At 41.3% G+C, this 12,888-nt stretch overlaps 1 protein-coding gene across 1 annotated transcript in view; it reads right to left on the bottom strand.

The window, feature by feature from the left end:
* Nucleotides 1-4,560: 4,560 nt before the first annotated feature.
* The window catches only part of LOC116093268 (peptidoglycan recognition protein 3), a 13,850-nt gene continuing 5,522 nt past the window's right edge, over nt 4,561-12,888 (bottom strand). Inside the window, exons 5-9 of the mRNA XM_031374643.1 lie at nt 11,219-11,337; nt 10,455-10,607; nt 9,041-9,239; nt 6,529-6,647; nt 4,561-5,884 (exon numbers count right to left, since the gene is read on the bottom strand). Of these exons, the coding sequence (XP_031230503.1) occupies nt 5,706-5,884; nt 6,529-6,647; nt 9,041-9,239; nt 10,455-10,607; nt 11,219-11,337 (769 nt within the window). The 3' untranslated portion in view covers nt 4,561-5,705. The remainder of the gene's footprint in view (nt 5,885-6,528; nt 6,648-9,040; nt 9,240-10,454; nt 10,608-11,218; nt 11,338-12,888) is intronic.

Genomic DNA, 12,888 nt, shown 5'->3' with positions numbered 1-12,888 from the left:
GTAGGGGAATTCCAGGGCCATGAAGCCGGAGAGGGTAGGGTGGTGAATGGGGGAGGGGGTCTTGGTTTTTTTTTCTTTTTTTTTTCTTTTCCTTGTTTTCTTTTTTCAGAGAGATGCTGGGAAAGAAGACATCATATGACATGTAAATAAAGAAAATATCTAATAAAAACAAACAAACAAATAAAAGAATACTGATGATGACTAGGGGTTCTCATTAATAGAAGTGGACTGCTAAACAGCAATGATCAGCAGTGCTGGTTTAACACATAGCACATGTCTATGCATTTGGATTTTAACCTCAGTTCCTCTCTACCCAGTCATTGATTTACAAGGCTTGGAAGATGGGTAGTATTTGTTCAGTGCTTTCATGACTGACAGAAGAAGTCGAATCAAGACAGTCATGATGGCGTACTAAGAGGGTAGAGGCAGAGGAATTCAGAGTTCAAGGCCATCTTTGATTATACAGTGAGTTTGAAGCCTGACTGGGATACATGACATGCTTTCTGGGATTATAGACAGCTGCAGGTAGATCTCTGTTAAATCCACAAAAGGTAGTAGCAAAGAAATAGACATTGGACCTCAGCTGAGTTTGGTTTTTGACTGTAAAAAGGAGACAATATTACCCTCCTGTTCACAGTAGTATTCTTCTGTAGGTCAGATTGGGCAAGCTGTATAAAAGTGCCCTGGGCAGGTTGCCCAATACACACAAATGTTTGATGGGTGGATGATGATCTAAGGATAAATAAATGAGCAATGACAAAAGAATTACAGAACCAAGATTCAAAACGATTTCAACAGATTTGAATGGACTCTAAATCAAGACAAACCAGAGTCCTTCAGTGAAGCTGACAAACACGCTTGTGAAGGCATGATGGGGTGAGAGGTGGGATAATACCAGGTTTGATAAAGTGGGGCCGATGGTGTGATACAATGGCTAGACAAGTAAGGCGGTCCTGGGAGGCATTGCAAAAGTTGACAAAGATTCAGAGGAAGAGAAGGAGAGGAGGAGGAGGAGAAGGAGGAGGAGGAGGAAGAGGACGAGATGAACCCAAAACTACACCACTGACCTGGAATTTTACATGTAACATCAACTGAAGCATTTGTTGGTTCAAGGGAAATATTTTAATTTAGTTAACTCTAGCTGGGACCACTGAAGTTTGTCACCAGCTACAAAGGCTTGGGAGCACCCAGAATACAGTTGGTATAAGGAAGAAATAATGATCCATTTCAGCATTGATATGTATTTTTTGTGTAACCTTAAGAAAGTGACTTGATCCCATCAAATCTATCCTATTTCCTTAAGTCTGATAGGAAGCTAGCTACTGCTCTGCAGAGCTGGGGATTAAACAAAATTACATATGGCATGCACCCAGTACAGAGCATGTTCATGGAGGGGACAAGCAAATGACAGAAGGCCCTCATTCACTCACCAGGTAATTCTCCTTTGTAGATAACTACACTTCACTTTAACGCTGGGTCAAGTTCCCTCTAATCTTTTCATTTTTGCACAGGAGGGCCCTTCTTTACATATGCCCAAAGGGACTTAATAAATACAGACTCAGAAAACAACTGCACTTGCCACCTGCTTTTAAGGCAGACCAAGGGAGAATAGCAGCTCATGTTCACTAGATCTGATGTAGGAAGTCTGAAGTACTAGCTGAGCCTACTATGGGGCAGATTAGTGAGAGAACATTACTTAATATGGTCCCCTCAAGAGTTTATAATTGAGTGGGAAAGTCAAATATTGGGTGCAGGAAAAGTGGGAAGAAATAAAAAAACAGGGTGCCAACGAAAGGACAGCATGAGCCAATTTTAATTTGGTGACCTTAAGATTTAGACTTCTAGAACTAAACAGGCTAAGCGTGCAGGTTAGTAGGTAATTCCTTAGCTTTCTTCCAAAATAGCTGCATCATTTAGGTCAGTGGGGTCTCAGCTTCCCTGAGAGGAGCCCCCAGCTTCCTGACTCTGAGAGACACTTTTTACTTCTGTCTACTTTGAAAAGACCTCTAAAAGTTTATGCCACATCTTCCAGGAATTGCTCTCCCTCCCACCACTCCTTTCTTGTAATTAATGCCTTCTTTCCTTTCAAAGATCAGTTGGAGGTTCCTGCCCTTTTCAGTCCTGCCTTGCAGAACCTGCTTAGCTAGAAACACACCCGGACCAGCTATGCCTGCCTCTAAGCTCCTGAAAAACATACACCTTCCTTAGAATCACCACACCCCTGGCCTTCTGCCCTTCTTCTCCCACTCTCCTGGGTCTGGGGTAGCCTCAGGGAACAGCACAGGTGATTTTCAGGGTCCAAGTGAAAATGATCTCTGAGTATCTCCAGCTAAAATTTGATGCCACCATGCATTTCCACCATCCTGTTCCTTGTTGATTCTAGAATAATTCTAGAAAAAAAGGTAAAGGCAGTAACCAGAAAGGCCCACAGAGAGAGAAAATGAGATGCATTGAGAGACAGAGATTTAGCGAAGATGTGGGAGGGAGAAGAGCAAAGATAGAAACAGTGGAGGAAAGGATAAAGAACTGTAGATAGGACAGGCTAAGGGACAAGGAGGAACATGGAAGTACGAGAGAAGGCACAGCAGAAGGAAGAGGAATCTCACAGGACAGCAGCAGTAGGTCATGTGCTCTCCAGGCCTGAAGCCCTCTCCATAGTAAGGTCAGGGAATTCAGGGTGGGACACATAAAGATCCTGAAGAATGACTTTCCAGATCTCAGAATTGGTAAGAATGCCACCACAAGGTGGAGATAATGAGTGGCCTAGAGTTAGAGAGTTAACTTGTAATGAATCAGGCAATCACAGCAAGTGGGCTGGGCTGAGTCATAAAAACGCTGGGATTTTCCACTCTGCAGCAAGTATCCAAGACTAGCTGAGTGGGAATCCACCACCCTCCTCCTGATAGCCCCAACCATCCTTCATTCCACAGATGCTTAGTTGGTGACTATAATGCACCTGGCCTGGGGTGGAGCCTTGGAGATGTTTCAGCAAACAACAGGTTTGCTAGCTCCCAGGGAGGCCAGGATTGTGAGGGGGAAAGGGAAGAGGAATAAGCCACCAAGAGGCTCATGAAAGTCTGTGGGCACCAGGAAGGGGGTGTTCTGGAAAAGCTAACCTTCAGAAAGTACCTTTAAAAGCAAGAAGAACTAGAGGCATCAGGATGCTGGATGACAACAGAGGCAGGCAGAAGGGGTAGGAAGATGAGGCTGTGGTGTTTTACTCAGTCAGAATGAGGCTGCAGTATGCTTCCCACCAGTGGATGATGAGAATCATGTCTCATGCCAGAATCAGAATATCTCTTTTTATTAATTAACTGGATGAAGAAAAATGAGCCATATACCTGCTTGTTCAATCCTATATAAAATAGGGGCTTTGCCCTTTGTTGTGTTCACGTTTCTGGAATTAAAAGAAACCCAGCTTTTTCTGTATTCCTACCTTAAATTGTAGAACATAACCAAGTCAATGAGCTCAAGAACTGGGTCCTCCCAGTGACAGCCAGCAGTCCTGAGGGACATGTCAGTATTTCCTTAGACCTGGCATTCTGTGGGTGCACCTGGCTCCGCCTTGCTTGCCATAAACTCTGAAGTCAGCCAACATAGTACTCCCCCATGTGGCTGAGGCTGGTACCTAAGAAAGCACATGCTTCCCCTGAGAGTCAAATAGGAGAAATAGAGGCAAGCACTCTATAGACAATGAAGACAAGACTGTGCATGCCTCAGATGAGCAGTGATTGAATGGCAAGAGTAATTTCTAAAATCCCTGCTCATATTCACTCCTTTAGTCCTCATAGTAATATTGGGAGCTGATGCTAGTATACCCTAAGTGACTGATGGAGCAGTAGGAAGTACTTCTCTATAAAAAGACAGAAGACACAAACTGCCTACAATTGGCTACCTCAGAACTGTCCTTAAAAAAAAAAAAGCACTTGTCAGCTGAGTGCTCTGGGTACAGTTAGAGCATATATTTAAAATCCTTAAAGGTGGATAGTTTGGAGTACTTAACAATCTAGACCATGCAGGCCTCACAAAGCAGCCTCTGTAAGAGCTGTCAGAGAAGGGGGTCTCACTATTTCCCTTCCAAAGCCAATGAGTCCCTGAGGCCTGAAAGTGATGACTAACTCAAAGAGAAGGGATTGCTACTTTGAGAGATAGCAAGAAAAGTCAATAAATCAATATTGATGACATAGTTGTGTGATTCTTTAACAGAATACTCGAGACTGGGCTAATTACAATGGACAAAGATTTTTTTTTTTTGTGTAGTCTGAGTTCTGTGAAGTTCAAGGTCATCATCAGACTAAGGCCATCTTGCTGGATCATCCCATGGCAGAGTGGGAAAGCACAAGAGTGCGTGTATGTGTGTATAAGAGCATGGGGGAGCCGGCCAGTGGTGGCGCACACCTTTAATCCCAGCACTTGGGAGGCAGAGGCAGGCGGATTTCTGAGTTCGAGGCCAGCTTGGTCTACAGAGTGAGTTCCAGGACAGCCAGGGCTATACAGAGAAACCCTGTCTCAAAACAAACAAACAAACAAAACAAACAAACAAACAAACAAAAAAGAGCATGGGGGAGCACACTCATTTTATTAACAAACTCACTCTTACAGTAACAATATTAATAATTAGTTGCATCTAAAAAGGTCCATCTGTCATCACTACTGATTATTAGAGACTGGGTTTCTAGTACATGAATGTCAAGAGGTTCTTTTAAAACCTGGCAGGTGCCTTTGGGTGAGACTTGTTCTTATCATCTCATGACTACAACTATGACTACTTCCTGTATGAGAAGTGTTAAATTCCCCTTTGCTGGGAAGTCTGTACCCAGCCTCCAACCACACAGAAAGGACTATGCTATCGAGAGAGTCTCTGACCGAAAGAGGTTTGCATTTTATCTATCCCTGCTGTGCAAATCAGGAGTGGCTGGTGTGTCTTTCCTAAGTCTTAACCACTAGACAACTAATTTTTTCCTGATTACATTCCTGGGATGCTTTAGGGAAAATGACACATGAACTCAGTCAATCTAATGACATCCAAGGAAAAGGGTCTGTGAAAATAAATAAACAATTGGAGTAAATGTGAGGTTATAAGCGATGTAAAAACACTCTAAAGGCAAAAGCCCAATCCTAGGAGCACCAAAGACAGGTGTTGGGGAGTCCTGTCTCCCTATAATGATAAAAAGTTCTTTTCCCTGGTAAGCAGGAGCTGATGGGGACTGGGTGTCAACAGAAGAGAAAGGCTTTGTGTTCTCTCTTTCTCTTTCTCTCTCTCTCTCTCTCTCTCTCTCTCTCTCTCTCTCTCTCTCTCTCTCTCTTTCTCTCTCTCTTTCCCTCCCTTCCCCCCTCTCTCAGTTCATCAGGACTCAGCCAAGCAACAGGTGACCCACAGACACCAGACAACACCTATAAACACAGGTCTGCCTGGTTGGTCCTCAGTGCACTCCAAGAACAAGGCACAGATAACTAGAGACACAAAATCCATTACAGACATGTCACCACAGCCAGGTTAAATCTCTGTGAGGGATGGGGTAGATTATTGAAAGTGTCCTTCAGGAGACCTTGAAGGATATACATAAGAGAACACTCTGCAATTGCAACACAAGAAAGGATAACTAGGTGACACTTTGAAGAAGAGAGGGAACAGAGGTGCTGAGCCAAGTGAGAGATAAGGACAAATTCCCACCAGGAATTTGGAGCCCCCACTGGGACCTTTTTCAGTGCTTGAAGTGAGGCCACGTCTTGATGATGTTGTATAATGCCCGTCCAGGGGACAGGATGTTGGACACATCACTGTGGCCCATTATCAGGTAGTTGGAGGCCAGGTACCCTTTGGCTACAGCACACTGGATCAGACTCTGGGCTGCCTCCAGTGAAGCTTCATTTGGAGGCTTTTCTGTAAAACACATTTACCCATGACTGTTAAGATCTCAAAGCTGATTGGCTATAGCAGTGACAAATATCTAGATTCCACTCCTTTTGTCTCTCATTCTATCCTTTCTCACAATCACCATAGCCAGCAACTAGTTAGGCTCAAAACAAAGCCCAAACAACTGTGTTTTCTAATTCCATCTGGCCAAAATTTCTTTAGAAAATTAAAAATTGCCCAGGAATAGAACATATAACATGACACAAACTTTCAGTGTGTGCAGAAGAACTATAGATTGTTCTATGCTATGTCATCACAATGACACATTCCCACATTATTGCTATTGTTAATAAGGAAGGGCACACATTTCCCAAATGAAACATCAAATTTCAAAAGCCCTCCTTTTTTTTTCCTTCCATTCCTCCATGCTTACCTTACATAAGGTGAAATGGAGTTTTGGCTAGATGTGGATGAATTGGGGGCAAATATTCTACTTGGGATGTGCTCCTAGTAGCTGTCATCCATTACTGGAATTTTCATTAAATCTAAAATATTCTGATGAACTACCATGTACTTCCAGTGTCACAATACTGTCTTTGTTTTTCCTGTGCTTCCTGAGTATTCCACATGGTACTTCATTAGGCAGAAATCTCTGTCCCACTATGCCTTACCTACAAAGTTTCCCATGAAGGCAATTCCTAGAGCAATATCGTTGTATCCATAGGTGTGAGAGCCTTCAATATTCCAGCCAACTCCTTCATATACTCCACCATCTTGACCCACTAGAAAGCTAGAGTTGGGTAAAAGAAAACCAAGATGTCAGTGTAAGGAGTACAATTTGTTTCATCCATTCTGATCCTTAATCCATTCTTCCAACCATTTGCCACACACTGTCCAGATATGCTACATGTGCCAGTGTGCAGAAATGTAGAAATCAAAAGCCGAACACAGTTCTGTACTTGGCCTTCATCCCCAGTACTGACTATAGCTTAGCCAAAACAACTTTGATTCTCCTCAACCTTCTGAGAAATGGGCATTTTGACTATTGATCACTCTGATCCGGAAGCATTCTCTTCCCTAGACTTCTACAGACAATGCCCTCCTCAGTCTCTCTCCTTTGCAGTTCTCTTTCTCAGGTTATTGCCATCTCATCTGCCTTCCCTGAACTACTGTGATTCTTCAAACCCTATGCTTCCTCCTTAGGATCCTGGTCTAGCTCTTCTCTTTCTACTGAGCACATTCACCCAGCTTAAACAACCATCCACTCCTACAGCTTCCACTATTTTCGGTAAAATCCACTGGGTCTAGGAAAAAAAAAAACTTTATACATTTTCAGTAGCCAGAAAATAAGGCATTCCCTTAAATTCCCCCCTTTCCCTCTCAGAACCCCAATCAAGGACGACCTGTCACTCATCAATTGTGTCTCCTGCAACACTTTTAAATTCTTCTACTTCTTCCATCCAACAGCCATTGTCCAACTCCAACTTGATTATTGTAACAGTACCTTGTGCAGGGTTTTGCTTCCTTCTAATCTACTCTTAAAATCATACCCAGGAGGCTGGAGAGATGGCTTCACAATTGAAAACCCTTGATGCTGTTGCACTGGACATGGGTTTGGTTCCCAGCACCCACATAGCAGCTTGCAACCTCTGTACACTATCCAATATCCTCTTCTGACCTCTGCAGGCACCAGGTATGCTTGTGGTACATATACACACATGTAGGCAAAACACACATGTAAAATGTCATAAGCAAATCTTTTTTAAAAAAAAATGTTTAAAAGGGTATGGCTTACCACAGTCTCCAGTTCCCCTTCATATAAATTCAGCTTTCATTAGTTTTATTAAAAAATCTACATAGCAGTCAGGCTCCTGCAGCCCCCACCGTCACTACCCTTCTCTTGTAAATCCATTGTTAGGTTTGAGTGGGCTGTGTTTTATTTCCCAAGAACTCATGCTCTGTTCATATCCTAAGCTTTTGAATGTGTTGTCTTTAACTATATCGCTTCCTTTTGCCAAGCACTGCCCCCACCCCTACACTTTATTCATGTTCCATTAAGGATAGTCCTCATCATTAGCCCTTCTCTGACTAGTATCATTCCTTCTGCCAAAGATTTCTGGGCTCATCTTATCTGTGCCCGGATCTTCTTCCACCACTGTGCTTAACAGATTGCATCGTTATTTTTTATTGTTTATTGTTTCTCTAACTCTACAGTTCAATGTCATGTTTAAAAGTTGAGGAACAAGAATCAACTTGGTTGGTGTTTGCCAGTTTGTAATATCTAACTATTTGTAGTCAGTTCCCTATTATCTGCTATGACTATAGACAAGACTATGAAAAGTACAGAAAAATGAAGCAGGTTCTCTCCAACATGCTAAGAGGTCTGGAAAGCCAGATACATCTAGAGCATCAGTGGTACACTGAAGAAACAACCCTATCCAAAACCAGTTATAAAATTCATTGTTTAAATCCGTAATAAATATGAGTGAGGGAACAGCCTCATAGAAGCAAGGGAAGGGGGCATGGGATTGCAGGGTTTCAGATGGGAAACCTGGAAAGGGGATAACACTTGAAATGTAAATAAAGAAAATACCTAATAAAAATTTCCTAATAAACTTCCCTGAAGTTTATTGTTCTAACCCCAAGTCCCACCTATGAAAAGCACAAGGAATCCTCCACATATCTTCTGTTATTTAATTAAACTAAAGTGTTTCTTGAACATTATTCTGGCATGAAAGGAACCAGAAAAGAACATTGTATCCCATTCCCTGTCTTCAAACATAAAATGTTGCCCCTACTATAAAGATGAGACAAAAGAGCCCAGAGAGGTTAAAATTCCTGTGAGGCAGAAGACGAACAAGATTCTAACACCAGAGAGAACAAGTTGGAGCTAGCCAGGACCTTATTTCCTTATCCTTTAGAACAGGGTATCTGAGAAGGCATATTACTTCCTTGGGGTTCATAGTTTTGCTTTCTCATTGCTTCTTCTTCATTATTTGATCATTGTGATGTTCCCAATCACAGTGGAGAACATGCCTGAGCAGTTAAGTAGCCCAAGCTATGGTTTGAATTCTACTCAGTCCATATTCTTGCAAGAATAATGTATGGCACCTGTGTAAAACACTTGAACTCTGCCAGCATTGCTCTCCATGGCTCTGAAGAAACAGGTCATTTTCCACTTACTGATATGCAATATCACAGAAATCTTGTTTGTCTATGTGAAAGGACTGTGTGTCTCTCACACGAATCAAGCAGTCCGCAGACTCATTGCAGCTTTCCCCAGCAGTGTGGATGATGATAACAAATTTGGCTGGTAGGTTCATCTGAGGGCAGTGTGTCTCTCTGGCTTCCCAAGCAGACCGTGGGGTGATATTGGGGCATGCTGCAGCAAAGTGAAAAACCAAGAGGATGAGAATTTGCTTTGGACTGTTCTGAAAGCAACATATAGCCAGAGACTGGTTCACACAAGTCTCTTGTGTCCTGCAAATATGAACAGCTTCTAATATGAACTTCTAGCAGGAGTCTGGAAAGGGCAGCTGCCAGAATCCGTGGGTTTTAATGGCATAGAAACCAATATGAAAGCTGAGAGGAACAGATTGGTTAAATAGAGTCACAACTGTGTTCTTCAAAACACAGGATATTTATATGCTTATATGTGTACCAATGATGACGTAAATAAGAGGAAATCAGCTTACTCTTTCAACTGATCGAGTTTATGTGAAAAAATATGAATTCTATAAAGAACTCAAAATGTTACAGAATTATCAGTATTAACGAGAATACCAGCCCAAATGCAAAAACATTTTTGTAGAAATTTATAATTTTAAAAATGAAAGTTTAAAGTATCACTTAAATAATTAATAATTATTCTGAGAAAAGGACTGATAGCAGAGAGATAGTGAACTAGAAGTTATTATTAACTTTATTGGTTTTAATTTACTGATCGTTCTTTCCAAACTAGCAAACCATTTTCATTATTCATTAGAATAACTATTATAATGACAGTATTAGATGTAAATTCCAATTTCTCAACACTTTGGCCATGGAAAGGGTTGGCTGGCTTTGGAAAGGTAGGAGTGTGTGTGTGTGTGTGTGTGTGTGTGTGTGTGTTCCCACAGTATATAAATATGTCTACTCATTTCCCATGTCTTACTTTCCTCTCTCACATCTATGCTGTCTAACATACTTCATTTGTATCTTGCTCATGTTTTGGCTTTCCTCACTGAAGTGCCTGTTCCTTGATGGTAGGAGTTATGTCTTTTTTTTTTTTTAACTGATGCATGGCAAATCTGAAGATTTAGTGTTTCTTGTAGACTCAGTAAAAATATGACTATACATTTATTTGTGGCAAGAGGAGGTTCATGACAATAACATTTTGGTGAGTTGGAGAGGCTAGGGAAAACATGTCTCCTTAACTTCTCTAATTAATAGGAATGTTGTCCAGTAGTGGAATACTTGTCTAACTTTTCCAATTTTATAGTTCTGACACATGTGAGATGTTCTAGGTCTAAGAAACCCTTGAAAGCCTAACAAGAGAGCACCCCCAAATGTAGTTGGGGGTGATGCAATGATGGGTATGATAGGATGAGGGTCTGACCTTTTTTGGGTACCTCTGAGTGTTGAGGAACCAAGCAGGTCTCTTCTTTTAAGAAAAAAGGCTGAATGTACTTGGGTGACAGGTAACCATTCTGGATGGCAAAGAAGATCAGGTCCTCCACAGCAGATAAAGCAGCAGGACTGGGGCTGCTTCCTTCATGAGAATAATATGAAATAAAAACTGTTAGTAAGGAATTCCATCCTGGAGAGCACCCATAGGGAAGACAAATCTCTACCAGACCTGAGTGACTGGTAGACAGAAGAAAAAAGATGGGTAGAAAGATTACTTGATCAGAAATCTAAGCAACACAATTAGAAACATCTTGTAAGGGTTTTATTAGCCTTTAAGATCATCCCTGCCCTCTGTTGTGCTCTGGTTGGGGGTGGAGGGTCATACAAACTACTTCAACTTCCTTGCTTTGGCTACTAGCCTCTGTTTGTCTCTACCAAGAAAAGATACTATAAGAAATAATCCATACTGTCTGCCTCTAGCAACTAAATATTAGCATTAGATGACTTCAGATTCCAGTGTCCATAACTATGAACTCTATGTAAGGGGTAGCTACAGCAACATATGAAGAAGTATAGAACATAGATGAGGAAAAAAGCTGCAGGTCATAGAGTACAATAGCAGAAAGGATTTCCAGAATCAGTGGTTATCAGGAGTGGCAACTACAATGTAGGCTAAAAGGATGTGAGCATTGAGAAAATGAGGTAGAGGAAGTGGGTAGGCCATTTTCTGGGTCTGGAGGAAATTACCATTACCTATCTTACTGCCAAAGAAGGCAATTCCCAGGGAAACATTATTGTAGCCTTGAGTGTGCAAGCCTTGGACATGCCAACCAACACCTTCATACACCTTGCCATCATCTCCAACCAGAAAGCTGCCAAGGAAAAATAAAGATTTAGTGGTAAACCTCTGTATTAAGAAAATACATTTCCCCAAAGTGGTCCTAGAGGCTCATAAAAGAATGAAGTTTCAATAACATAACAATGGGGAACAGATAATTTTAGACTTTCTAAAGAAATAGGAATATATTTCAATCTTGGTTTTGACTTAGATTACATATATTTTCCACATGTAATCTCCCTTAGATTACATGTGTTTCTCAGTTAAAAAATACTCATTTCATCTAAAGTAGAATTTGAATGTGTGACTCTCCAGTGCCTGAGGACAATTAATTCCATATTTTCAAGTTCCTGCTAGTTAATTCATTATGTTATTATTAATATTTGGGATGGTCAGTCTTTGAAACATGCTCTCTACTCTTTAACCAGGCATTCCTGGGACTTACTTACAGAGCCTAAGCTGGCCTGGAAGTCATAGCAATCCTCCTGCTTCAGAATTCTAAGAGCTGTGATTACAGTCATTCACCCCTCAACCTAGCTGAATACATTATATTTTTTGTTTCTGTTTTTGACAATAAGACCAAGCACTTGAGAATTCTTTAAAATAACTAACATCAACTCAAGAGTTTCTTTATACTGACTTCTCAAAGATTTACATAGGTTCTTAATCACAAAAGATTTTTTGTTTCATTTTGTTTGATTTAAAATCATGTCTTTATTCTATTATGTTTTCTAAAATTTCTGTCCATTCTGCTGTTCTCTGGTTTTCAATCCATATTAAAAATGGTGTTTCTTGACTCTTGCTATATCCAACCTTTTACTAGAGCAAACTGATCAAAGAAAGAACACTTTTCAAGGTTAAGTAATGCCCCTGCTCCAAGAGAAGCTTTCCCCTGATTCTGAGAACCAGATGTCTTTGGAAGCAGGCCTGCCACTGGTCTCCTTGATGATGTTTCTGGCAGTTCTTCTGCCACTTCTTCAGAGCCCTTGATTAGCTCAATGCAAACATTCTCCTAACAGTTGCAGTAACTGCACTGTCAAAAGGAGGTTAACATTGTGCCTGCAGAAACCTGAATTTTAGAGGCAGAGCAATTGAAATATCTTAGGAACACCATCTTTGAAGTAAGGAACACTTCAGCAACAACCACGGAGTGATGAAGGATGGTGGCCGGCAGATAAACTGTAGTTAAGAAAGTCAACATGAGCCAGGCAGTGGTGGTGCACGCCTTTAATCCCAGCATTTGGGAGGCAGAGGCAGGTGGATTTCTGAGTTTGAGGCCAGCCTGGTCTACAGAGTGAGTTCCAGGACAGCCAGGACTATACAGAGAAACCCTGTCTTGAAAAAACCAAAAAAAAAAAAAAAAAAACCCACGGTATGCACTCTCTGATAAGTGGTTATTAGCCCAGAAGTTTGGAATACAGGAAGAACAACCCACATTCCACAAGGAACTCAAGAAGAAGGAAGACCAAAAGGTGGACATCTCATTCCTTCTTAAAAGGAGGAACCAAGTACCAATAGAAGGAGTGGCAGAGATTAACAATGGAGTAGAGACTGAAGGAAAGACAAGCCAGCCTAAATATAGTTA

The sequence above is a fragment of the Mastomys coucha genome, unplaced genomic scaffold, assembly GCF_008632895.1.
Source record: "Mastomys coucha isolate ucsf_1 unplaced genomic scaffold, UCSF_Mcou_1 pScaffold16, whole genome shotgun sequence".
In the NCBI taxonomy this organism is placed as follows: Eukaryota; Metazoa; Chordata; class Mammalia; order Rodentia; family Muridae; genus Mastomys; species Mastomys coucha.
The sequence above is the reverse complement of the archived record's forward strand: the minus strand, read 5'-3'. Positions and strand labels throughout refer to the sequence as shown.